The 27381-nt window shown below is 42.5% G+C and overlaps 3 protein-coding genes across 3 annotated transcripts; all 3 read right to left on the reverse strand.

Annotated features, from left to right (window-relative positions):
* Positions 1-3630: 3630 nt before the first annotated feature.
* On the reverse strand, positions 3631-5197 carry LOC141411374 (ubiquitin carboxyl-terminal hydrolase 17-like protein 6). Its single transcript, XM_074042860.1, has 2 exons — positions 5170-5197; positions 3631-5078 (listed from the first exon to the last, which is right to left on the reverse strand). The coding sequence occupies exons 1-2, from the start codon at positions 5195-5197 to the stop codon at positions 3631-3633; spliced, it is 1476 nt and encodes a 491-aa protein (XP_073898961.1).
* A 4051-nt stretch (positions 5198-9248) lies between these two features.
* LOC141411375 (ubiquitin carboxyl-terminal hydrolase 17-like protein 6) lies at positions 9249-18801 on the reverse strand. Its single transcript, XM_074042862.1, has 3 exons — positions 18624-18801; positions 12237-13616; positions 9249-9292 (listed from the first exon to the last, which is right to left on the reverse strand). The coding sequence occupies exons 1-3, from the start codon at positions 18799-18801 to the stop codon at positions 9249-9251; spliced, it is 1602 nt and encodes a 533-aa protein (XP_073898963.1).
* Positions 18802-18862: 61 nt separating this feature from the next.
* LOC141411376 (ubiquitin carboxyl-terminal hydrolase 17-like protein 6) lies at positions 18863-27337 on the reverse strand. The gene is made up of 3 exons (XM_074042863.1): positions 27160-27337; positions 20788-22167; positions 18863-18918 (listed from the first exon to the last, which is right to left on the reverse strand). The coding sequence occupies exons 1-3, from the start codon at positions 27335-27337 to the stop codon at positions 18863-18865; spliced, it is 1614 nt and encodes a 537-aa protein (XP_073898964.1).
* Between the last annotated feature and the right edge of the window lie 44 nt (positions 27338-27381).

Below are 27381 nucleotides of genomic sequence, written 5' to 3' on the forward strand. Positions count from 1 at the left end.
TACATTTGATTGTGTTTCTCTGTATTACAATGTGTATATGGTTTTGTTTTGTGCCTGTCGGGCTGTATGCTCATGTCCTTAAGTGCACTTCCTTCCTAGCAGATCACGACCATGGCTATGGTACAGCTGGAAGGAGAGATAGGGCTGAGCTCTCCAAAGAGCAGCCACCAGCCTCTTCCCAAAGGAGACAGGTAACAGGAAACAGTGCACTCCTTCCTGTGTACTCATATGCGGGGTACATCACCCCTTCAAATAGCCAAATACATCAGCAGAGAAGCTGCCCAAAAATTTCGGTTCCGACTCTTTTACACTTTGGGAATTTTCTGGGAGAGTCTCGACGGCATCCATAGGAACTTGACACACTTGAGTGTCCTTGTTTCCTGCTGCTGGCTTGTAAATATGAAAGCCTCAGGGATTCAGGCTCGATGACATGGGGAACATGCATGTGAACTCACTACTGACTGGGGCTCTCTGTCCCCAGAAGCCCTCTCTGAAGTGCAGATGTAGTTATCAGATCCTGGCCTGGTGAAGCCCTCCTACACCCTGTCCTTCTGTTGTGCATTCTCTGGGGACTCCGTCAAAAGTGCTAGATGATCTGCCATCAGTTGTATCTTCCATAATTCAGGGTAGGAGCTGCACTTTATAGGACATGCCTATAGAGGGGGAACTTTGAATACAACCCATCCCTGACGAGTTGATACTCCACGAGAGTTAGTCATCCATGCAACACATCTTCCCACAGCTGAGCTCTGTGACTACAGTGGAAAAACGGGTGTTTAGGTGTGTGAGGGACACAGTGAGGGCACTTCATTGATGCAGGGAACACGGGCCTGGACTCTAAGAGGCTCACAAGACTCACAGAGTCCTGAATATCAGACAAGAAGCAATGGAAGGATGGAAAACCTACACACTTCCTGTTTGACTTAATAGATTCTCTCTCCTCTCCTACATGGCAGCTGCACCAATGATGTCCCTTCTCTGTTCCCATGTTTGTCTTCCCTCATGTTCTCACTGTGGCAATAAATTAGAAGTGACTTTGCCTCTTTAACGTGTACTGGGTGTAGGCAGTAGATACGAGACAGTTACCATTTCCCATATGATCTTCTTTTTCTCCTTGACCCACAAAATATATACACTGTACTCAAAATCTTCTCTTTGGTGTTGTGTGCTGATTAATGTCCCTACAAATTCATAAAAGGCAGCCCTATGTTAAAAGGTAGACTAATTGGAGTGTTAATATCAAAGGGTAGGAAAGCTTGAATGACTTCATAAAACTTGGACTCATCCATCACATCCATCAGTGTATGTCTTCCTAGGGGAAGGAGATTCACACACTAGGGCATAGAGTGCTCACTTTCATATTCATTCCTTCATTCCTTCCTTCTTTTATTCCTCTCTAAATATACCTCTCTTGTCTACTCTCTCGTCTCCTCTTTTTCTCTTCTCATTTATCTCTCTTGCTCTCTTTCTCTCTCTGTCACTCTCTCTGTCTCTCTCTGTCTCTCTCTATCACCTTCCATGACAAACTCTCTCACTTTCAATCTCCGTGTTTCTTAGGACACAAATGATTTGGAACAGTGACATGCCATCTCGGAACATGTTCGCTGTTATGTATTGTGAGGAATGATTTTTTCCAACCACCACCAAACACAGTTTAGGAAAGAATACTGCCACCAGGTCCTCTTCACGCAGATATGTGAACACCTCACCCATGTGGGTAGCCTTACCTCACACTGTGGCTGAGCTCCTTTGGCATCCTGTGTTAATGAACTTCTCATCCACATGCAAACTCTTGTCTTTGATGGTCAGGTTTGCCCTTTTTCTTCATTCCTCATGCACAAAAAACAGGGTGTAACACTTCCCATAAAGCAGGTCAGAAGAGAAACATGGAGATCAATACCCTTAATATTCTTGCTGGCCATGTATTTGCATGGGTTGTGAAAGGTTGTGGTGATAACGACCCCAGTTGGATGGAGCGCCCCTTCCCACCAACTCTGCGGTATCCCCACTATCTCTTCTAACCTCACCCTAGAGAAAGTTCTGTTTTCTATCCCTGAATTTAGGGTAAATCTGTCCTGATCCCCTAAGATGCATGAGTCAAAGCTGTTCTCCCTTCCACTCATTATTCCCCCAAATCCATGCACAAAAAGAGATTCAACGAAATAATTTTTATAAATATTGTAGTAAGATATATACATTGTCCAGGAGGCGATTCCTACTAACGATTCCTATTAATTTCATACTGTGCACAATTTACACGGCACCCATATTAGCTACTCATCAGGATTCTCCCCAGGACACTGGAAGCAATTGAAGGACTTTTTTTACTTCTGCATCATATATAAATATGAAGCCCATGTACCATATATGGTCCCCTTAATCTCCTAGGATGCCTTCACACCTCCAACTAGCGAAGCAGCCCAAAACACCTGCTACCCAATTACTTTCCTCCTTGTATAAAATTAATATTCATGTTTATGTTCAAAGTGGTAACTCCCTGTATTCCCTCTGTGGGAGTGCCTTACTTTTGTCTGTTCATCCCTTTCCCTTATTATCCCTTCCCCTTGTACCTCCCACGATCCTCTTTTGAACAGCTGTCAGGACACATTCTACTTTCCTCCACCTTGCCATGTTATGGTACGCAACTTTGCTGATGGTCTATCATTGTCTTTTCTGTTCCCTCCCTCCCTGAGTTCCATACACTTGTTCCACTGGTTCCAAAGTGCTCTACATCTCACTGAGTATATAGTCATAACTCTTTTTGTTCATTAGCTGCTCTTTGCACTCATCTTCTTCTTATGAGACAAAAGATGCCCATCAATGCAGAAACCAAGATTCATTGGCAAAAACACATTTCCTGTGTACATCACTGCATGGATAAGCCAGAGCATTTCCCTCACACCCGTCAGTGCCTGTGATCCTTCATACATATGATTGCAGTCCACACAGGATCACTGCAGGCAGCACTGCATCCTGTGTGTCCCTGGCAAATGCTGACCACAGGGCACTTCTCTCAGCTCACCTGCAACTGCTCAGTGGATATCCAGATGTTGCTGTCAGCATCTCATGTTGGCAAAGCAGAGTGGGTGTGCACATGGGTCTCAGTATTTAGGCAAGTACACAGGAAGGATTATCTTTTTGTAATCTTTATTTGGTGAGACAAAAAGAAAAGGAAGAACTTAAAACTGCAATACAAAAAATGAAAACATCCTACAAATTAGTAAGTTTTCTGAACCCAAATACCTTTTATGTAAATCTGCTGCACTCCTATCAGCTTCTTAAACTTTAATCGATTTATGTTGAGTGAACTCATCCAATGCAAGGCTCTCACTGACCATTATCTTTTGACAATTTTATAGCATTCAAAGTCATATACTAAAAATGGGCCGTTTCTCAGGGCCTATTCTCTACAGAAAATTACACACCACAGGATATTGAAAAAGAAACCCGAGACATCAAAACAAAAGGTCTATTTTCTGAAACAATTGGTAATGTGTTTTCACATGATCTTTACATAAATGCTTCTCATTTACAGAGATCATGCTCACAAATCCCACTTGCCTTCTCTGGAGCACTCTGACCCTGTTCAGTTGTCTCTTCCCCTGAAGGAGAGCAGTTCATGAAGTGAAATCATGAGAATACAAGGAGAGACTTCTTGCGCTGCTTGTTCTTCCTCTTGTTAGCTCTGGGGCACACACCCACACAAGGAAGGTGGCCAGTGTCCTTGGAACACTGGGCAGGCAGGTAAATTTCCTTTTCAGTGTGATTTTTTCTCATGCCCACCCTGTACTTTGAAGGGTGAATCATGATTCCATTGGAAGGCAGGGTGCCTTTTATTTTCCGGATGTTGAATTCAGACTTTGGCCGGTTTTGTTGTTGGAGGATTTTCCACTGGTCTAAGGTGATTTCTTTTGTTGCTGAATCTTCCTTGTGCCCGCAGGATTCTCCAACTTGCATGTTGGACGGTCTGTGAAGCTCTCTTTGTTGCGCTCCCATGTCCTGGTCTGCCACCTCCAGGAGACTTTGTTCCTCACAATGAGAGAAACCAATACTGTGTCCATTGAGCTCACTCTTCTGAACATAAAAGAGGACATAAGCTTGCCTATTCAGCACAGATGTAATGCCACAGGGAGTTACCTTGGCATCATCCATTTCATACCAGTGTCCGTTGCCAGCTTTTATGTAACACAAGTAGTGCCCGCTGTGGCAGCTCAACCCAGCATGGACCAGTACAGCATACAGGACATACACAAGTGGTTCTGTGTTCTGGTGAGACATATACGGTTGCATATCAATACACTCTGGGTATTGCACGACCCTGCCGATTTTAACACCCGTGAAATCACAGAACCTTTTCAACACAAGGATAAGAACCTTGGGGACCGTTTTCAAAGTCAGTGTCTTGGTAGCAGGCACTCTACTTAAACAAGTAGCACAATCATAGGCCTCTTCCCCATCCAGATTTTCAGGCTTTACTAAACATTTTAATGCTTCCTGGACACTCTGAGCTGCCTTGATATCCAGACTTATATCCAGATAGGGGTCAAAGGTATCAGAAATGCCATGGCACTGGAGGCACTTGATTTGAGACCTCCAGTATCCTCCAAAGAGCTGACAGACTAGGCTGGTGTTCTCAGCCTGAGGATCCAAATCCTTGTGCCCAGGCAGGCATGAATTCTGCATTGCACCCAAAACGAACATCAGAAACTCATGGGCATCTTCCTGCTTATATTTATGGAAACCAGTCACCAGGGCCCTCAAAGGCTGGATCACCTTCCCAGAGTGCTGGAGAGCTCTTATCATGTGAGCTTGCAAAATACAAATCATGCAGGTGTTCAGTGGACAACAGGTCTGGGAGTGCTCCTGGGACAGCATATAGTTGGCAAGAGGGGCTGTGTATGTCAGACACTGCAGTGTGGCATTCATGTAGCAGGTGTTCCCCAGGTTCTGCAGCCCAGCACCAACCACATAAGGTTGCTTCCAAGTCACACAGAATTTCTCCTTGGGAGCTTTGTCTGTTGCCAACACACTCTCATGCTTATTAACATCTGCATCTTCCCAAGAGGGCACCCCCTGGGCTAAAGGTCAAAAACACACAAAAGGACTTTTAGCAACAGGACAATTGAAAGTAGAGAATCTGTTTTGGAAACACATAAGACTCAGACTTACCTCTCCAGTGGTGTTGAGCAGCCTCCATTTCTGCAGGAGCAAGAATCCCCAATTTTTCTAGCTGGAACTTCCAGTAACTGAGGAGTCCTTTTGCCCTCTGAGGAAGTCTCCAATGACTGACCTTTGGAGCGCTTGGCCTTTTTCTATCCCCATTTGCCACGCCCCATCAGTTCACACAAGTTCCACCAATCACCTTCCAGAACTCAATGTCATCTGCTTTAAAGGGCTTGGTCTTTCCTTATCCCTGAGACTTCAAGGTTGTCCCTTCCCCAATTTCTATATCAACAAACACGATCAAGGGGAGACACAATGGTTTACGGACCTCACGCCCAGATCACAATGAGAAAAACCAATCAGTTGCATTTCCTTCTACTGGAAAGAGTATGGGGCAAATTATGGAATTTACAAAGGAAGCCCATACAGTTGGCAAACCCAATGCCACACAGTAAACAAAAATAGTACAATAAAGAAAGGAAAAAATGCAAAGACGAAATAAACCATTAAATAAGCTGGTGGAACTGTGACATTGCCATACTCATATAGGTTTGTGTTAATTATGGGAAATCTAAGTCTGGGAATATTGTGAAGCAGCTGCAGAAAAATGAAAAGGTCTTGATATAAAGCCCCAATACCATCAAAGAGAAAATGTACAATACTTTTTGACTGTTGAATACACAAAAGAAAAAGTCTTATTGAAACACAGAAAGAGTTATTTTTCAAAAAGCAGTCAAAATTTGAAGCAGAATTTAGTTGGGTTGTGTAAAGAGAGACAGAGGAAGCAAAGTACATTATATGCATGTATGCAGATATCATAATGAAACCACTCATATTGTACAATTAATGGGCACTAGTAAAAAATACTATGAATGATATGAGAAAGAAAGAAATTCTAAGGCTGGGCACATGGCCAAGCCTCTGCATATTCAGCTCAAGGCCTTGACTTCAAACCCCAAACCATCAAACACATATAGACAAGCTTTTATGAGTTTCTGAGATATTTCTGAACCCATTGTTAAGGGGTTCTTTTCACTTAGTTGTTTCTCTATCTCCGTATTTAATGAACATAAATTCTTCAAGTTGGGAAGTACTTTTAAATTGGTCCAAGTAAACCTGTGAAGAAACTTGTCACACAAACTTTCCATCTCAGAGATTATGAGATTCTATCTGATAGGATTAGGATGATTGCATTAAAGACTTCAGAGAAACTTGTAATGGCATAGGTAGACTGTCTCTAAAAGAAATAACCCCCCACAAAATCACTGGAAAAAACACCCACAAGACAGTACATGTAGATTAGTTAGACGTTTTCCTTTCTTCTTGGACATCTGGAGTTCCACCATAGCATTGAAAAGAAAGCAACTCTTATTTGCATTTCCTTCCAGGATACTGGAGAAAATTCACGTGGGCAAAGTCATCTCCCCAGGGACTTTGAAGAGGCCCAGCAGTGTCACATGATCACCATTACGCATCCCACCTAAGGGAAACATCGTCAATCTCCTAATCTTTCAGCTGCAAATGGTAATGTGGTGTTGTGACAGTTCTATCATTTCAAGGCATGGGTGTCTACCTCCCTTCTCTACTCATATGAATTTAGTAAGACAAAACAAAAATAGAAAAAAGAAAGCACAAAATGAACGGTTCTGAATCTGAACAGGGAAAACACCAACGCAAAGAAATACCTGAATATTTGCTCTCTTTCGTGTTTTTGAGGCTACTGGACTGAGAACTTTTGCTTTCTTGGCAAGAGGACTACAAGATTCCCAACGGAAATATTCTAGACAGGAATCTTCAGCACGCATATGACGATTTCAATTTCCCCCAAAATCATTTATTTACTTACTTATTGATTGATTTATTTGTTTGTTGGTTTATGTTTAAATTAGGATACATTCCTTGGACACAGGGTATTCATTTTGACAGTTCCATGCATGTTTTCATTTTGCCTCTTACATTACCCCAGGTTTTGTCTAGCTCAACTCCTTCCTAGTCAACTTGGTGCAATTGCAGCATGTTTCCTTCTTATCGTTCCTAATGCTTTTTAATTCCACGGACCACATTCTCTTGCCTGAATCCCCTCCTTTACCATACCTTGTCCCACACTTACACCCTACCACATGCATTATCTATTTTACAGTTATGTAGTTTATACTGAATTTCTAAGTTGAAGTATCCTGCTGGGTTGTAGTTAACTTTGGTCAGTTCCACAGCATTTATTTCTCTTCCTTTAGCCATAACCCAAGCCCTATCCTTCAAGACCTTTGATACATGTTTCAGAAATGTCACGAGTACAGTTGAAAAGACATTTGACAATAATGTGCAATCCAAACCATAACTTCTACAACTGAGCAAAGAAAAGCAAAAAGCAAAGTATGTAAGGCTTAGTGTGAATTCTTTGTGGCCTGTCAAATGCTATCTTAGTTTCAATAAACCATTTCATTTCATGTTTTACACATTGTGATGGAACTCAGGACTTTGTCTACTTTACAAAATGACTCCATAACTGAGTTACTTATGATAACTGGGGCTTTTAATGCTGTTGTAGTGGGTTTCTTACCAAAGGTCTAACTCTGTCCCCCAAGGTTTTCTTGCTGTCTCTTGGTAGCCCACGAAGGTCTCTACTTCCAATCGATCTGCCTCAAACTCCAAAGAGCTGGGGTTTCAGCCGTGCCACACCATGCCTAGGTCAGACAAAATAATATTCCACTTAGAACCTACACATACATATCCCCATACTCCTCCCACTCTACTCCAGTCTGAGCCATGTTTTTGAAAACAAACTGGAAAAAGTACTGAATATGAATTCATGTGGCTTCATTGTGTCTGCCAGCATGATTTCAACCTGACAAATTGTAGACACACAGTTTCACACAGGATGCAGATTCCTGGTTGCCTGTGGAAAGGTAAGTGAGAATGGTGACTCCCCAAAACTTTTATGTAGCTTCACCTGACTCCTGTGATTGCAGACATCACCCAATCCACTCATCTTCATCCATAAACCTCACGTAACATAATGTCTCACATCAAAACTTGTGTGACTTCTCTTTACCAACTCTAACCACTAGAAGAAACTTAAATCTATTTTCACTCTTACTAATATGTCTTTATTAAAAAAAAAACCCAAACGAATCAATAAACAACTAATGGTTAAAGGACAGTCAATGAAATACACAAAGCTGTGCAGAATGAGTTGCACCTTTTTCAGTGGTACTGGGGACACAACTCAGGGTCTCATGGTCATGAGGATTTTATGCCATATACTTGAGACATATTTCCAGCCCTAGATTTCAACTACAGAAAATTAACCTAGGAGTTATGACCCCTTCACTCTGCCCAACTGTTTAAAACGTGTATGTGTTTGTATGTGGGTATACATTTGATTGTGTTTCTCTGTATTACAATGTGTATATGGTTTTGTTTTGTGCCTGTCGGGCTGTATGCTCATGTCCTTAAGTGCACTTCCTTCCTAGCAGATCACGACCATGGCTATGGTACAGCTGGAAGGAGAGATAGGGCTGAGCTCTCCAAAGAGCAGCCACCAGCCTCTTCCCAAAGGAGACAGGTAACAGGAAACAGTGCACTCCTTCCTGTGTACTCATATGCGGGGTACATCACCCCTTCAAATAGCCAAATACATCAGCAGAGAAGCTGCCCAAAAATTTCGGTTCCGACTCTTTTACACTTTGGGAATTTTCTGGGAGAGTCTCGACGGCATCCATAGGAACTTGACACACTTGAGTGTCCTTGTTTCCTGCTGCTGGCTTGTAAATATGAAAGCCTCAGGGATTCAGGCTCGATGACATGGGGAAAATGCATGTGAACTCACTACTGACTGGGGCTCTCTGTCCCCAGAAGCCCTCTCTGAAGTGCAGATGTAGTTATCAGATCCTGGCCTGGTGAAGCCCTCCTACACCCTGTCCTTCTGTTGTGCATGCTCTGGGGACTCCGTCAAAAGTGCTAGATGATCTGCCATCAGTTGTATATTCCATAATTCAGGGTAGGAGCTGCACTTTATAGCACATGCCTATAGAGGGGGAACTTTGAATACAACCCATCCCTGACGAGTTGATACTCCCCGAGAGTTAGTCATCCACGCAACACATCTTCCCACAGCTGAGCTCTGTGACTACAGTGGAAAAACGGGTGTTTAGGTGTGTGAGGGACACAGTGAGGGCACTTCATTGATGCAGGGAACACGGGCCTGGACTCTAAGAGGCTCACAAGACTCACAGTCCTGAATATCAGACAAGAAGCAATGGAAGGATGGAAAACCTACACACTTCCTGTTTGACTTAATAGATTCTCTCTCCTCTCCTACATCGCAGCTGCACCAGTGATGTCCCTTCTCTGTTCCCATGTTTGTCTTCCCTCATGTTCTCACTGTGGCAATAAATTAGAAGTGACTTTGCCTCTTTAACGTGTACTGGGTGTAGGCAGTAGATACGAGACAGTTACCATTTCCCATATGATCTTCTTTTTCTCCTTGACCCACAAAATATATACACTGTACTCAAAATCTTCTCTTTGGTGTTGTGTGCTGATTAATGTCCCTACAAATTCATAAAAGGCAGCCCTATGTTAAAAGGTAGACTAATTGGAGTGTTAATATCAAAGGGTAGGAAAGCTTGAATGACTTCATAAAACTTGGACTCATCCATCACATCCATCAGTGTATGTCTTCCTAGGGGAAGGAGATTCACACACTAGGGCATAGAGTGCTCACTTTCATATTCATTCCTTCATTCCTTCCTTCTTTTATTCCTCTCTAAATATACCTCTCTTGTCTACTCTCTTGTCTCCTCTTTTTCTCTTCTCATTCATCTCTCTTGCTCTCTTTCTCTCTCTGTCACTCTCTCTGTCTCTCTCTGTCTCTCAATATCACCTTCCATGACAAACTCTGTCACTTTCAATCTCCGTGTTTCTTAGGACACACATGATTTGGAACAGTGACATGCCATCTCGGAACGTGTTCGCTGTTATGTATTGTGAGGAATGATTTTTTCCAACCACCACCAAACACAGTTTAGGACTGAATACTGCCACCAGGTCCTCTTCACGCAGGTATGTGAACACCTCACCCATGTGGGTAGCCTTACCTCACACTGTGGCTGAGCTCCTTTGGCATCCTGTGTTAATGAACTTGTCATCCACATGCAAACTCTTGTCTTTGATGGTCAGGTTTGCCCTTTTTCTTCATTCCTCATGCACAAAAACCAGGGTGTAACACTTCCCATAAAGCAGGTCAGAAGAGAAACATGGAGATCAATACCCTTAACATTCTTGCTGGCCATGTATTTGCATGGGTTGTGAAAGGTTGTGGTGATAACGACCCCAGTTGGATGGAGCGCCCCTTCCCACCAACTCTGCGGTATCCCCACTATCTCTTCTAACCTCACCCTAGAGAAACTTCTGTTTTCTATCCCTGAATTTAGTGTAAATCTGTCCCGATCCCCTAAGATGCATGAGTCAAAGCTGTTCTCCCTTCCACTCATTATTCCCCCAAATCCATGCACATAAAGAGATTCAACGAAATAATTTTTATAAATATTGTAGTAAGATATATACATTGTCCAGGAGGCGATTCCTACTAATGATTCCTATTAATTTCATACTGTGCACAATTTACACGGCACCCATATTAGCTACTCATCAGGATTCTCCCCAGGACACTGGAAGCAATTGAAGGACTTTTTTTTACTTCTGCATCATATATATATATATGAAGCCCATGTACCATATGTGGTCCCCTTAATCTCCTAGGATGCCTTCACACCTCCAACTAGCGAAGCAGCCCAAAACACCTGCTACCCAATAACTTTCCTCCTTGTACAAAATTAATATTCATGTTTATGTTCAAAGTGGTAACTCCCTGTATTCCCTCTGTGGGAGTGCCTTACTTTTGTCTGTTCATCCCTTTCCCTTATTATCCCTTCCCCCTGTACCTCCCTCGACCCTCTTTTGAACAGCTGTCAATACATATTCTACTTTCCTCCACCTTGCCATGTTATGCTACGCAACTTGGCTGATGGTCTATCATTGTCTTTTCTGTTCCCTCCCTCCCTGAGTTCCATACACTTGTTCCGCTGGTTCCAAAGTGCTCTACATCTCACTGAGTATATAGTCATAACTCTTTTTGTTCATTAGCTGCTCTTTGCACTCATCTTCTTCTTATGAGACAAAAGATGCCCATCAATGCAGAAACCAAGATTCATTGGCAAAAACACATTTCCTGTGTACATCACTGCATGGATAAGCCAGAGCATTTCCCTCACACCCGTCAGTGCCTGTGATCCTTCATACATATGATTGCAGTCCACACAGGATCACTGCAGGCAGCACTGCATCCTGTGTGTCCCTGGCAAATGCTGACCACAGGGCACTTCTCTCAGCTCACCTGCAACTGCTCAGTGGATATCCAGATGTTGCTGTCAGCATCTCATGTTGGCAAAGCAGAGTGGGTGTGCACATGGGTCTCAGTATTTAGGCAAGTACACAGGAAGGATTATATTTTTGTAATCTTTATTTGGTGAGACAAAAAGAAAAGGAAGAACTTAAAACTGCAATACAAAAAATGAAAACATCCTACAAATTAGTAAGTTTTCTGAACCCAAATACCTTTTATGTAAATCTGCTGCACTCCTATCAGCTTCTTAAACTTTAATCGATTTATGTTGAGTGAACTCATCCAATGCAAGGCTCTCACTGACCATTATCTTTTGACAATTTTATAGCATTCAAAGACATATACTAAAAATGGGCCGTTTCTCAGGGCCTATTCTCTACAGAAAATTACACACCACAGGATGTTGAAAAAGAAACCCGAGACATCAAAACAAAAGGTCTATTTTCTGAAACAATTTTTAATGTGTTTTCACATGATCTTTACATAAATGCTTCTCATTTACAGAGATCATGCTCACAAATCCCACTTGCCCTCTCTGGAGCACTCTGACCCTGTTCAGTTGTCTCTTCCCCTGAAGGAGAGCAGTTCATGAAGTGAAATCATGAGAATACAAGGAGAGACTTCTTGCGCTGCTTGTTCTTCCTCTTGTTAGCTCTGGGGCACACACCCACACAAGGAAGGTGGCCAGTGTCCTTGGAACACTGGGCAGGCAGGTAAATTTCCTTTTCAGTGTGATTTTTTCTCATGCCCACCCTGTACTTTGATGGGTGAATCATGATTCCATTGGAAGGCAGGGTGCCTTCTATTTTCCGGATGTTGAATTCAGACTTTGGCTGGTTTTGTTGTTGGAGGATTTTCCACTGGTCTAAGGTGATTTCTTTTGTTGCTGAATCTTCCTTGTGCCCGCAGGGTTCTCCAACTTGCATGTTGGACGGTCTGTGAAGCTCTCTTTGTTTCGCTCCCATGTCCTGGTCTGCCACCTCCAGGAGACTTTGTTCCTCACAATGAGAGAAACCAATACTGTGTCCATTGAGCTCACTCTTCTGAACATAAAAGAGGACATAAGCTTGCCTATTCAGCACAGATGTAATGCCACAGGGAGTTACCTTGGCATCATCCATTTCATACCAGTGTCCGTTGCCAGCTTTTATGTAACACAAGTAGTGCCCGCTGTGGCAGCTCAACCCAGCATGGACCAGTACAGCATACAGGACATACACAAGTGGTTCTGTGTTCTGGTGAGACATATACGGTTGCATATCAATACACTCTGGGTATTGCACGACCCTGCCGATTTTAACACCCGTGAAATCACAGAACCTTTTCAACACAAGGATAAGAACCTTGGGGACCGTTTTCAAAGTCAGTGTCTTGGTAGCAGGCACTCTACTTAAACAAGTAGCACAATCATAGGCCTCTTCCCCATCCAGATTTTCAGGCTTTACTAAACATTTTAATGCTTCCTGGACACTCTGAGCTGCCTTGATATCCAGACTTATATCCAGATAGGGGTCAAAGGTATCAGAAATGCCATGGCACCGGAGGCACTTGATTTGAGACCTCCAGTATCCTCCAAAGAGCTGACAGACTAGGCTGGTGTTCTCAGCCTGAGGATCCAAATCCTTGTGCCCAGGCAGGCATGAATTCTGCATTGCACCCAAAACGAACATCAGAAACTCATGGGCATCTTCCTGCTTATATTTATGGAAACCAGTCACCAGGGCCCTCAAAGGCTGGATCACCTTCCCAGAGTGCTGGAGAGCTCTTATCATGTGAGCTTGCAAAATACAAATCATGCAGGTGTTCAGTGGACAACAGGTCTGGGAGTGCTCCTGGGACAGCATATAGTTGGCAAGAGGGGCTGTGTATGTCAGACACTGCAGTGTGGCATTCATGTAGCAGGTGTTCCCCAGGTTCTGCAGCCCAGCACCAACCACATAAGGTTGCTTCCAAGTCACACAGAATTTCTCCTTGGGAGCTTTGTCTGTTGCCAACACACTCTCATGCTTATTAACATCTGCATCTTCCCAAGAGGGCACCCCCTGGGCTAAAGGTCAAAAACACACAAAAGGACTTTTAGCAACAGGACAATTGAAAGTAGAGAATCTGTTTTGGAAACACATAAGACTCAGACTTACCTCTCCAGTGGTGTTGAGCAGCCTCCATTTCTGCAGGAGCAAGAATCCCCAATTTTTCTAGCTGGAACTTCCAGTAACTGAGGAGTCCTTTTTCCCTCTGAGGAAGTCTCCAATGACTGACCTTTGGAGTGCTTGGCCTTTTTCTATCCCCATTTGCCACGCCCCATCAGTTCACACAGGTTCCACCAATCACCTTCCAGAACTCAATGTCATCTGCTTTAAAGGGCTTGGTCTTTCCTTATCCCTGAGACTTCAAGGTTGTCCCTTCCCCAATTTCTATATCAACAAACACGATCAAGGGGAGACACAATGGTTTACGGACCTCACGCCCAGATCACAATGAGAAAAACCAATCAGTTGCATTTCCTTCTACTGGAAAGAGTATGGGGCAAATTATGGAATTTACAAAGGAAGCCCATACAGTTGGCAAACCCAATGCCACACAGTAAACAAAAATAGTACAATAAAGAAAGGAAAAAATGCAAAGACGAAATAAACCATTAAATAAGCTGGTGGAACTGTGACATTGCCATACTCATATAGGTTTGTGTTAATTATGGGAAATCTAAGTCTGGGAATATTGTGAAGCAGCTGCAGAAAAATGAAAAGGTCTTGATATAAAGCCCCAATACCATCAAAGAGAAAATGTACAATACTTTTTGACTATTGAATACACAAAAGAAAAAGTCTTATTGAAACACAGAAAGAGTTATTTTTCAAAAAGCAGTCAAAATTTGAAGCAGATTTTAGTTGGGTTGTGTAAAGAGAGACAGAGGAAGCAAAGTACATTATATGCATGTATGCAGATATCATAATGAAACCACTCATATTGTACAATTAATGGGCACTAGTAAAAAATACTATGAATGATATGAGAAAGAAAGAAATTCTAAGGCTGGGCACATGGCCAAGCCTCTGCATATTCAGCTCAAGGCCTTGACTTCAAACCCCAAACCATCAAACACATATAGACAAGCTTTTATGAGTTTCTGAGATATTTCTGAACCCATTGTTAAGGGGTTCTTTTCACTTAGTTGTTTCTCTATCTCCGTATTTAATGAACATAAATTCTTCAAGTTGGGAAGTACTTTTAAATTGGTCCAAGTAAACCTGTGAAGAAACTTGTCACACAAACTTTCCATCTCAGAGATTATGAGATTCTATCTGATAGGATTAGGATGATTGCATTAAAGACTTCAGAGAAACTTGTAATGGCATAGGTAGACTGTCTCTAAAAGAAATAACCCCCCACAAAATCACTGGAAAAAACACCCACAAGACAGTACATGTAGATTAGTTAGAACGTTTTCCTTTCTTCTTGGACATCTGGAGTTCCACCATAGCATTGAAAAGAAAGCAACTCTTATTTGCATTTCCTTCCAGGATACTGGAGAAAATTCACGTGGGCAAAGTCATCTCCCCAGGGACTTTGAAGAGGCCCAGCAGTGTCACATGATCACCATTACGCATCCCACCTAAGGGAAACATCGTCAATCTCCTAATCTTTCAGCTGCAAATGGTAATGTGGTGTTGTGGCAGTTCTATCATTTCAAGGCATGGGTGTCTACCTCCCTTCTCTACTCATATGGATTTAGTAAGACAAAACAAAAATAGAAAAAAAAAAGCACAAAATGAACAGTTCTGAATCTGAACAGGGAAAACACCAACGCAAAGAAATACCTGAATATTTGCTCTCTTTCGTGTTTTTGAGGCTACTGGACTGAGAACTTTTGCTTTCTTGGCAAGAGGACTACAAGATTCCCAACGGAAATATTCTAGACAGGAATCTTCAGCACGCATATGACGATTTCAATTTCCCCCCAAACCATTTATTTACTTACTTATTGATTGATTTATTTGTTTGTTGGTTTATGTTTAAATTAGGATACATTCCTTGGACACAGGGTATTCATTTTGACAGTTCCATGCATGTTTTCATTTTGCCTCTTACATTACCCCAGGTTTTGTGTAGCTCAACTCCTTCCTAGTCAACTTGGGGCAATTGCAGCATGTTTCCTTCTTATCGTTCCTAATGCTTTTTAATTCCACGGACCACATTCTCTTGCTTGAATCCCCTCCTTTACCATACCTTGTCCCACACTTACACCCTACCACATGCATTATCTATTTTACAGTTATGTAGTTTATACTGAATTTCTAAGTTGAAGTATCCTGCTGGGTTGTAGTTAACTTTTGTCAGTTCCACAGCATTTATTTCTCTTCCTTTAGCCATAACCCAAGCCCTATCCTTCAAGACCTTTGATACATGTTTCAGAAATGTCACGAGTACAGTTGAAAAGACATTTGACAATAATGTGCAATCCAAACCATAACTTCTACAACTGAGCAAAGAAAAGCAAAAGGCAAAGTATGTAAGGCTTAGTGTGAATCCTTTGTGGCCTGTGAAATGCTATCTTAGTTTCAATAAACCATTTCATTTCTTGTTTTACACATTGTGATGGAACTCAGGACTTTGTCTACTTTATAAAATGACTCCATAACTGAGTTACTTAGGATAACTGGGGCTTTTAATGCTGTTGTAGTGGGTTTCTTACCAAAGGTCTAACTCTGTCCCCCAAGGTTTTCTTGCTGTCTCTTGGTAGCCCACGAAGGTCTCTACTTCCAATCGACCTGCCTCAAACTCCAAAGAGCTGGGGTTTCAGCCGTGCCCCACCATGCCTAGGTCAGACAAAATAATATTCCACTTAGAACCTACACATACATATCCCCATACTCCTCCCACTCTACTCCAGTCTGAGCCATGTTTTTGAAAACAAACTGGAAAAAGTACTGAATATGAATTCATGTGGCTTCATTGTGTCTGCCAGCATGATTTCAACCTGACAAATTGTAGACACACAGTTTCACACAGGATGCAGATTCCTGGTTGCCTGAGGAAAGGTAAGTGAGAATGGTGACTCCCCAAAACTTTTATGTAGCTTCACCTGACTCCTGTGATTGCAGACATCACCCAATCCACTCATCTTCATCCATAAACCTCACGTAACATAATGTCTCACATCAAAACTTGTGTGACTTCTCTTTACCAACTCTAACCACTAGAAGAAACTTAAATCTATTTTCACTCTTACTAATATGTCTTTATTAAAAAAAAAACCCAAACGAATCAATAAACAACTAATGGTTAAAGGACGGTCAATGAAATACACAAAGCTGTGCAGAATGAGTTGCACCTTTTTCAGTGGTACTGGGGACACAACTCAGGGTCTCATGGTCATGAGGATTTTATGCCATATACTTGAGACATATTTCCAGCCCTAGATTTCAACTACAGAAAATTAACCTAGGAGTTATGACCCCTTCACTCTGCCCAACTGTTTAAAACGTGTATGTGTTTGTATGTGGGTATACATTTGATTGTGTTTCTCTGTATTACACTGTGTATATGGTTTTGTTTTGTGCCTGTCGGGCTGTATGCTCATGTCCTTAAGTGCACTTCCTTCCTAGCAGATCACGACCATGGCTATGGTACAGCTGGAAGGAGAGATAGGGCTGAGCTCTCCAAAGAGCAGCCACCAGCCTCTTCCCAAAGGAGACAGGTAACAGGAAACAGTGCACTCCTTCCTGTGTACTCATATGCGGGGTACATCACCCCTTCAAATAGCCAAATACATCAGCAGAGAAGCTGCCCAAAAATTTCGGTTCCGACTCTTTTACACTTTGGGAATTTTCTGGGAGAGTCTCGACGGCATCCATAGGAACTTGACACACTTGAGTGTCCTTGTTTCCTGCTGCTGGCTTGTAAATATGAAAGCCTCAGGGATTCAGGCTCGATGACATGGGGAACATGCATGTGAACTCACTACTGACTGGGGCTCTCTGTCCCCAGAAGCCCTCTCTGAAGTGCAGATGTAGTTATCAGATCCTGGCCTGGTGAAGCCCTCCTACACCCTGTCCTTCTGTTGTGCATTCTCTGGGGACTCCGTCAAAAGTGCTAGATGATCTGCCATCAGTTGTATCTTCCATAATTCAGGGTAGGAGCTGCACTTTATAGGACATGCCTATAGAGGGGGAACTTTGAATACAACCCATCCCTGACGAGTTGATACTCCACGAGAGTTAGTCATCCACGCAACACATCTTCCCACAGCTGAGCTCTGTGACTACAGTGGAAAAACAGGTGTTTAGGTGTGTGAGGGACACAGTGAGGGCACTTCATTGATGCAGGGAACACGGGCCTGGACTCTAAGAGGCTCACAAGACTCACAGAGTCCTGAATATCAGACAAGAAGCAATGGAAGGATGGAAAACCTACACACTTCCTGTTTGACTTAATAGATTCTCTCTCCTCTCCTACATCGCAGCTGCACCAGTGATGTCCCTTCTCTGTTCCCATGTTTGTCTTCCCTCATGTTCTCACTGTGGCAATAAATTAGAAGTGACTTTGCCTCTTTAACGTGTACTGGGTGTAGGCAGTAGATACGAGACAGTTACCATTTCTCATATGATCTTCTTTTTCTCCTTGACCCCCAAAATATATACACTGTACTCAAAATCTTCTCTTTGGTGTTGTGTGCTGATTAATGTCCCTACAAATTCATAAAAGGCAGCCCTATGTTAAAAGGTAGACTAATTGGAGTGTTAATATCAAAGGGTAGGAAAGCTTGAATGACTTCATAAAACTTGGACTCATCCATCACATCCATCAGTGTATGTCTTCCTAGGGGAAGGAGATTCACACACTAGGGCATAGAGTGCTCACTTTCATATTCATTCCTTCATTCCTTCCTTCTTTTATTCCTCTCTAAATATACCTCTCTTGTCTACTCTCTCGTCTCCTCTTTTTCTCTTCTCATTCATCTCTCTTGCTCTCTTTCTCTCTCTCTTTCTCTCTCTGTCACTCTCTCTGTCTCTCTCTGTCTCTCTCTATCACCTTCCATGACAAACTCTCTCACTTTCAATCTCCGTGTTTCTTAGGACACAAATGATTTGGAACAGTGACATGCCATCTCGGAACGTGTTCGCTGTTATGTATTGTGAGGAATGATTTTTTCCAAGCACCACCAAACACAGTTTAGGACTGAATACTGCCACCAGGTCCTCTTCACGCAGATATGTGAACACCTCACCCATGTGGGTAGCCTTACCTCACACTGTGGCTGAGCTCCTTTGGCATCCTGTGTTAATGAACTTGTCATCCACATGCAAACTCTTGTCTTTGATGGTCAGGTTTGCCCTTTTTCTTCATTCCTCATGCACAAAAAACAGGGTGTAACACTTCCCATAAAGCAGGTCAGAAGAGAAACATGGAGATCAATACCCTTAACATTCTTGCTGGCCATGTATTTGCATGGGTTGTGAAAGGTTGTGGTGATAACGACCCCAGTTGGATGGAGCGCCCCTTCCCACCAACTCTGCGGTATCCCCACTATCTCTTCTAACCTCACCCTAGAGAAACTTCTGTTTTCTATCCCTGAATTTAGTGTAAATCTGTTCTGATCCCCTAAGATGCATGAGTCAAAGCTGTTCTCCCTTCCACTCATTATTCCCCCAAATCCATGCACATAAAGAGATTCAACGAAATAATTTTTATAAATATTGTAGTAAGATATATACATTGTCCAGGAGGCGATTCCTACTAACGATTCCTATTAATTTCATACTGGGCACAATTTACACGGCACCCATATTAGCTACTCATCAGGATTCTCCCCAGGACACTGGAAGCAATTGAAGGACTTTTTTTTACTTCTGCATCATATATAAATATGAAGCCCATGTACCATATATGGTCCCCTTAATCTCCTAGGATGCCTTCACACCTCCAACTAGCGAAGCAGCCCAAAACACCTGGTACCCAATTACTTTCCTCCTTGTATAAAATTAATATTCGTGTTTATGTTCAAAGTGGTAACTCCCTGTATTCCCTCTGTGGGAGTGCCTTACTTTTGTCTGTTCATCCCTTTCCCTTATTACCCCTTCCCCCTGTACCTCCCACGACCCTCTTTTGAACAGCTGTCAGGACACATTCTACTTTCCTCCACCTTGCCATGCTATGCTACGCAACTTTGCTGATGGTCTTTCATTGTCTTTTCTGTTCCCTCCCTCCCTGAGTTCCATACACTTGTTCCACTGGTTCCAAAGTGCTCTACATCTCACTGAGTATATAGTCATAACTCTTTTTGTTCATTAGCTGCTCTTTGCACTCATCTTCTTCTTATGAGACAAAAGATGCCCATCAATGCAGAAACCAAGATTCATTGGCAAAAACACATTTCCTGTGTACATCACTGCATGGATAAGCCAGAGCATTTCCCTCACACCCGTCAGTGCCTGTGATCCTTCATACATATGATTGCAGTCCACACAGGATCACTGCAGGCAGCACTGCATCCTGTGTGTCCCTGGCAAATGCTGACCACAGGGCACTTCTCTCAGCTCACCTGCAACTGCTCAGTGGATATCCAGATGTTGCTGTCAGCATCTCATGTTGGCAAAGCAGAGTGGGTGTGCACATGGGTCTCAGTATTTAGGCAAGTACACAGGAAGGATTATCTTTTTGTAATCTTTATTTGGTGAGGCAAAAAGAAAAGGAAGAACTTAAAACTGCAATACAAAAAATGAAAGCATCCTACAAATTAGTAAGTTTTCTGAACCCAAATACCTTTTATGTAAATCTGCTGCACTCCTATCAGCTTCTTAAACTTTAATCGATTTATGTTGAGTGAACTCATCCAATGCAAGGCTCTCACTGACCATTATCTTTTGACAATTTTATAGCATTCAAAGACATATACTAAAAATGGGCCGTTTCTCAGGGCCTATTCTCTACAGAAAATTACACAGCACAGGATATTGAAAAAGAAACCCGAGGCATCAAAACAAAAGGTCTATTTTCTGAAACAATTGGTAATGTGTTTTCACATGATCTTTACATAAATGCTTCTCATTTACAGAGATCATGCTCACAAATCCCACTTGCCCTCTCTGGAGCACTCTGACCCTGTTCAGTTGTCTCTTCCCCTGAAGGAGAGCAGTTCATGAAGTGAAATCATGAGAATACAAGGAGAGACTTCTTGCGCTGCTTGTTCTTCCTCTTGTTAGCTCTGGGGCACACACCCACACAAGGAAGGTGGCCAGTGTCCTTGGAACACTGGGCAGGCAGGTAAATTTCCTTTTCAGTGTGATTTTTTCTCATGCCCACCCTGTACTTTGATGGGTGAATCATGATTCCATTGGAAGGCAGGGTGCCTTCTATTTTCCGGATGTTGAATTCAGACTTTGGCCGGTTTTGTTGTTGGAGGATTTTCCACTGGTCTAAGGTGATTTCTTTTGTTGCTGAATCTTCCTTGTGCCCGCAGGGTTCTCCAACTTGCATGTTGGGCGGTCTGTGAAGCTCTCTTTGTTGCGCTCCCATGTCCTGGTCTGCCACCTCCAGGAGACTTTGTTCCTCACAATGAGAGAAACCAATACTGTGTCCAATGAGCTCACTCTTCTGAACATAAAAGAGGACATAAGCTTGCCTATTCAGCACAGATGTAATGCCACAGGGAGTTACCTTGGCATCATCCATTTCATACCAGTGTCCGTTGCCAGCTTTTATGTAACACAAGTAGTGCCCGCTGTGGCAGCTCAACCCAGCATGGACCAGTACAGCATACAGGACATACACAAGTGGTTCTGTGTTCTGGTGAGACATATACGGTTGCATATCAATACACTCTGGGTATTGCACAACCCTGCCGATTTTAACACCCGTGAAATCACAGAACCTTTTCAACACAAGGATAAGAACCTTGGGGACCGTTTTCAAAGTCAGTGTCTTGGTAGCAGGCACTCTACTTAAACAAGTAGCACAATCATAGGCCTCTTCCCCATCCAGATTTTCAGGCTTTACTAAACATTTTAATGCTTCCTGGACACTCTGAGCTGCCTTGATATCCAGACTTATATCCAGATAGGGGTCAAAGGTATCAGAAATGACATGGCACCGGAGGCACTTGATTTGAGACCTCCAGTATCCTCCAAAGAGCTGACAGACTAGGCTGGTGTTCTCAGCCTGAGGATCCAAATCCTTGTGCCCAGGCAGGCATGAATTCTGCATTGCACCCAAAACGAACATCAGAAACTCATGGGCATCTTCCTGCTTATATTTATGGAAACCAGTCACCAGGGCCCTCAAAGGCTGGATCACCTTCCCAGAGTGCTGGAGAGCTCTTATCATGTGAGCTTGCAAAATACAAATCATGCAGGTGTTCAGTGGACAACAGGTCTGGGAGTGCTCCTGGGACAGCATATAGTTGGCAAGAGGGGCTGTGTATGTCAGACACTGCAGTGTGGCATTCATGTAGCAGGTGTTCCCCAGGTTCTGCAGCCCAGCACCAACCACATAAGGTTGCTTCCAAGTCACACAGAATTTCTCCTTGGGAGCTTTGTCTGTTGCCAACACACTCTCATGCTTATTAACATCTGCATCTTCCCAAGAGGGCACCCCCTGGGCTAAAGGTCAAAAACACACCAAAGGACTTTTAGCAACAGGACAATTGAAAGTAGAGAATCTGTTTTGGAAACACATAAGACTCAGACTTACCTCTCCAGTGGTGTTGAGCAGCCTCCATTTCTGCAGGAGCAAGAATCCCCAATTTTTCTAGCTGGAACTTCCAGTAACTGAGGAGTCCTTTTTCCCTCTGAGGAAGTCTCCAATGACTGACCTTTGGAGCGCTTGGCCTTTTTCTATCCCCATTTGCCACGCCCCATCAGTTCACACAAGTTCCACCAATCACCTTCCAGAACTCAATGTCATCTGCTTTAAAGGGCTTGGTCTTTCCTTATCCCTGAGACTTCAAGGTTGTCCCTTCCCCAGTTTCTATATCAACAAACACGATCAAGGGGAGACACAATGGTTTACGGACCTCACGCCCAGATCACAATGAGAAAAACCAATCAGTTGCATTTCCTTCTACTGGAAAGAGTATGGGGCAAATTATGGAATTTACAAAGGAAGCCCATACAGTTGGCAAACCCAATGCCACACAGTAAACAAAAATAGTACAATAAAGAAAGGAAAAAATGCAAAGACGAAATAAACCATTAAATAAGCTGGTGGAACTGTGACATTGCCATACTCATATAGGTTTGTGTTAATTATGGGAAATCTAAGTCTGGGAATATTGTGAAGCAGCTGCAGAAAAATGAAAAGGTCTTGATATAAAGCCCCAATACCATCAAAGAGAAAATGTACAATACTTTTTGAGTTGAATACACAAAAGAAAAAGTCTTATTGAAACACAGAAAGAGTTATTTTTCAAAAAGCAGTCAAAATTTGAAGCAGATTTTAGTTGGGTTGTGTAAAGACAGACAGAGGAAGCAAAATACATTATATGCATGTATGCAGATATCATAATGAAACCACTCATATTGTACAATTAATGGGCACTAGTAAAAAATACTATGAATGATATGAGAAAGAAAGAAATTCTGAGGCTGGGCACATGGCCAAGCCTCTGCATATTCAGCTCAAGGCCTTGACTTCAAACCCCAAACCATCAAACACATATAGACAAGCTTTTATGAGTTTCTGAGATATTTCTGAACCCATTGTTAAGGGGTTCTTTTCACTTAGTTGTTTCTCTATCTCCGTATTTAATGAACATAAATTCTTCAAGTTGGGAAGTACTTTTGAATTGGTCCAAGTAAACCTGTGAAGAAACTTGTCACACAAACTTTCCATCTCAGAGATTATGAGATTCTATCTGATAGGATTAGGATGATTGCATTAAAGACTTCAGAGAAACTTGTAATGGCATAGGTAGACTGTCTCTAAAAGAAATAACCCCCCACAAAATCACTGGAAAAAACACCCACAAGACAGTACATGTAGATTAATTAGACGTTTTCCTTTCTTCTTTTACATCTGGAGTTCCACCATAGCATTGAAAAGAAAGCAACTCTTATTTGCATTTCCTTCCAGGATACTGGAGAAAATTCACGTGGGCAAAGTCATCTCCCCAGGGACTTTGAAGAGGCCCAGCAGTGTCACATGATCACCATTACGCATCCCACCTAAGGGAAACATCGTCAATCTCCTAATCTTTCAGCTGCAAATGGTAATGTGGTGTTGTGGCAGTTCTATCATTTCAAGGTATGGGTGTCTACCTCCCTTCTCTACTCATATGGATTTAGTAAGACAAAACAAAAATAGAAAAAAAAAGCACAAAATGAACAGTTCTGAATCTGAACAGGGAAAACACCAACGCAAAGAAATACCTGAATATTTGCTCTCTTTCGTGTTTTTGAGGCTACTGGACTGAGAACTTTTGCTTCTTGGCAAGAGGACTACAAGATTCCGAAGGGAAATATTCTAGACAGGAATCTTCAGCACGCATATGACGATTTCAATTTCCCCCCAAACCATTTATTTACTTACTTATTGATTGATTTATTTGTTTGTTGGTTTATGTTTAAATTAGGATACATTCCTTGGACACAGGGTATTCATTTTGACAGTTCCATGCATGTTTTCATTTTGCCTCTTACATTACCCCAGGTTTTGTCTAGCTCAACTCCTTCCTAGTCAACTTGGGGCAATTGCAGCATGTTTCCTTCTTATCGTTCCTAATGCTTTTTAATTCCACGGACCACATTCTCTTGCTTGAATCCCCTCCTTTACCATACCTTGTCCCACACTTACACCCTACCACATGCATTATCTATTTTACAGTTATGTAGTTTATACTGAATTTCTAAGTTGAAGTATCCTGCTGGGTTGTAGTTAACTTTGGTCAGTTCCACAGCATTTATTTCTCTTCCTTTAGCCATAACCCAAGCCCTATCCTTCAAGACCTTTGATACATGTTTCAGAAATGTCACGAGTACAGTTGAAAAGACATTTGACAATAATGTGAAATCCAAACCATAACTTCTACAACTGAGCAAAGCAAAGCAAAAAGCAAAGTATGTAAGGCTTAGTGTGAATTCTTTGTGGCCTGTGAAATGCTATCTTAGTTTCAATAAACCATTTCATTTCTTGTTTTACACATTGTGATGGAACTCAGGAGTTTGTCTACTTTACAAAATGACTCCATAACTGAGTTACTTATGATAACTGGGGCTTTTAATGCTGTTGTAGTGGGTTTCTTACCAAAGGTCTAACTCTGTCCCCCAAGGTTTTCTTGCTGTCTCTTGGTAGCCCACGAAGGTCTCTACTTCCAATCGATCTGCCTCAAACTCCAAAGAGCTGGGGTTTCAGCCGTGCCCCACCATGCCTAGGTCAGACAAAATAATATTCCACTTAGAACCTACACAGACATATCCCCATACTCCTCCCACTCTACTCCAGTCTGAGCCATGTTTTTGAAAACAAACTGGAAAAAGTACTGAATATGAATTCATGTGGCTTCATTGTGTCTGCCAGCATGATTTCAACCTGACAAATTGTAGACACACAGTTTCACACAGGATGCAGATTCCTGGTTGCCTGTGGAAAGGTAAGTGAGAATGGTGACTCCCCAAAACTTTTATGTAGCTTCACCTGACTCCTGTGATTGGAGACATCACCCAATCCACTCATCTTCATCCATAAACCTCACGTAACATAATGTCTCACATCAAAACTTGTGTGACTTCTCTTTACCAACTCTAACCACTAGAAGAAACTTAAATCTATTTTCACTCTTACTAATATGTCTTTATTAAAAAAAAAACCCAAACGAATCAATAAACAACTAATGGTTAAAGGACAGTCAATGAAATACACAAAGCTGTGCAGAATGAGTTGCACCTTTTTCAGTGGTACTGGGGACACAACTCAGGGTCTCATGGTCATGAGGATTTTATGCCATATACTTGAGACATATTTCCAGCCCTAGATTTCAACTACAGAAAATTAACCTAGGAGTTATGACCCCTTCACTCTGCCCAACTGTTTAAAACGTGTATGTGTTTGTATGTGGGTATACATTTGATTGTGTTTCTCTGTATTACAATTTGTATATGGTTTTGTTTTGTGCCTGTCGGGCTGTATGCTCATGTCCTTAAGTGCACTTCCTTCCTAGCAGATCACGACCATGGCTATGGTACAGCTGGAAGGAGAGATAGGGCTGAGCTCTCCAAAGAGCAGCCACCAGCCTCTTCCCAAAGGAGACAGGTAACAGGAAACAGTGCACTCCTTCCTGTGTACTCATATGCGGGGTACATCACCCCTTCAAATAGCCAAATACATCAGCAGAGAAGCTGCCCAAAAATTTCGGTTCCGACTCTTTTAAACTTTGGGAATTTTCTGGGAGAGTCTCGACGGCATCCATAGGAACTTGACACACTTGAGTGTCCTTGTTTCCTGCTGCTGGCTTGTAAATATGAAAGCCTCAGGGATTCAGGCTCGATGACATGGGGAACATGCATGTGAACTCACTACTGACTGGGGCTCTCTGTCCCCAGAAGCCCTCTCTGAAGTGCAGATGTAGTTATCAGATCCTGGCCTGGTGAAGCCCTCCTACACCCTTTCCTTCTGTTGTGCATTCTCTGGGGACTCCGTCAAAAGTGCTAGATGATCTGCCATCAGTTGTATCTTCCATAATTCAGGGTAGGAGCTGCACTTTATAGGACATGCCTATAGAGGGGGAACTTTGAATACAACCCATCCCTGACGAGTTGATACTCCACGAGAGTTAGTCATCCACGCAACACATCTTCCCACAGCTGAGCTCTGTGACTACAGTGGAAAAACGGGTGTTTAGGTGTGTGAGGGACACAGTGAGGGCACTTCATTGATGCAGGGAACACGGGCCTGGACTCTAAGAGGCTCACAAGACTCACAGAGTCCTGAATATCAGACAAGAAGCAATGGAAGGATGGAAAACCTACACACTTCCTGTTTGACTTAATAGATTCTCTCTCCTCTCCTACATCGCAGCTGCACCAGTGATGTCCCTTCTCTGTTCCCATGTTTGTCTTCCCTCATGTTCTCACTGTGGCAATAAATTAGAAGTGACTTTGCCTCTTTAACGTGTACTGGGTGTAGGCAGTAGATACGAGACAGTTACCATTTCTCATATGATCTTCTTTTTCTCCTTGACCCCCAAAATATATACACTGTACTCAAAATCTTCTCTTTGGTGTTGTGTGCTGATTAATGTCCCTACAAATTCATAAAAGGCAGCCCTATGTTAAAAGGTAGACTAATTGGAGTGTTAATATCAAAGGGTAGGAAAGCTTGAATGACTTCATAAAACTTGGACTCATCCATCACATCCATCAGTGTATGTCTTCCTAGGGGAAGGAGATTCACACACTAGGGCATAGAGTGCTCACTTTCATATTCATTCCTTCATTCCTTCCTTCTTTTATTCCTCTCTAAATATACCTCTCTTGTCTACTCTCTCGTCTCCTCTTTTTCTCTTCTCATTCATCTCTCTTGCTCTCTTTCTCTCTCTCTTTCTCTCTCTGTCACTCTCTCTGTCTCTCTCTATCACCTTCCATGACAAACTCTCTCACTTTCAATCTCCGTGTTTCTTAGGACACAAATGATTTGGAACAGTGACATGCCATCTCGGAACGTGTTCGCTGTTATGTATTGTGAGGAATGATTTTTTCCAAGCACCACCAAACACAGTTTAGGACTGAATACTGCCACCAGGTCCTCTTCACGCAGATATGTGAACACCTCACCCATGTGGGTAGCCTTACCTCACACTGTGGCTGAGCTCCTTTGGCATC

This window comes from Castor canadensis, chromosome 10 (genome assembly GCF_047511655.1).
Source record: "Castor canadensis chromosome 10, mCasCan1.hap1v2, whole genome shotgun sequence".
NCBI lineage: Eukaryota > Metazoa > Chordata > Mammalia > Rodentia > Castoridae > Castor > Castor canadensis.

What these genes read in the sequence shown, in the direction of transcription:
- LOC141411374 (XM_074042860.1), bottom strand. Translation starts at nt 5,197, where the DNA reads ATGGAGGCTGCTCAACACCACTGGAGAG. An exon ending in TGCTCAACACCACTGGAGAG is followed by an intron (nt 5,079 to 5,169) that starts GTAAGTCTGAGT and finishes TTTGACCTTTAG; the next exon opens with CCCAGGGGGTGCCCTCTTGG.
- LOC141411375 (XM_074042862.1), bottom strand. Translation starts at nt 18,801, where the DNA reads ATGGGTGAGGTGTTCACATATCTGCGTGAAGAGGACCTGGTGGCAGTA. An exon ending in AAGAAACACGGAGATTGAAA is followed by an intron (nt 13,617 to 18,623) that starts GTGAGAGAGTTT and finishes TTTGACCTTTAG; the next exon opens with CCCAGGGGGTGCCCTCTTGG. An exon ending in TGGCCACCTTCCTTGTGTGG is followed by an intron (nt 9,293 to 12,236) that starts GTGTGTGCCCCA and finishes TTTCCACTGTAG; the next exon opens with TCACAGAGCTCAGCTGTGGG.
- LOC141411376 (XM_074042863.1), bottom strand. Translation starts at nt 27,337, where the DNA reads ATGGGTGAGGTGTTCACATATCTGCGTGAAGAGGACCTGGTGGCAGTA. An exon ending in AAGAAACACGGAGATTGAAA is followed by an intron (nt 22,168 to 27,159) that starts GTGAGAGAGTTT and finishes TTTGACCTTTAG; the next exon opens with CCCAGGGGGTGCCCTCTTGG. An exon ending in TGGCCACCTTCCTTGTGTGG is followed by an intron (nt 18,919 to 20,787) that starts GTGTGTGCCCCA and finishes TTTGTGCATGAG; the next exon opens with GAATGAAGAAAAAGGGCAAA.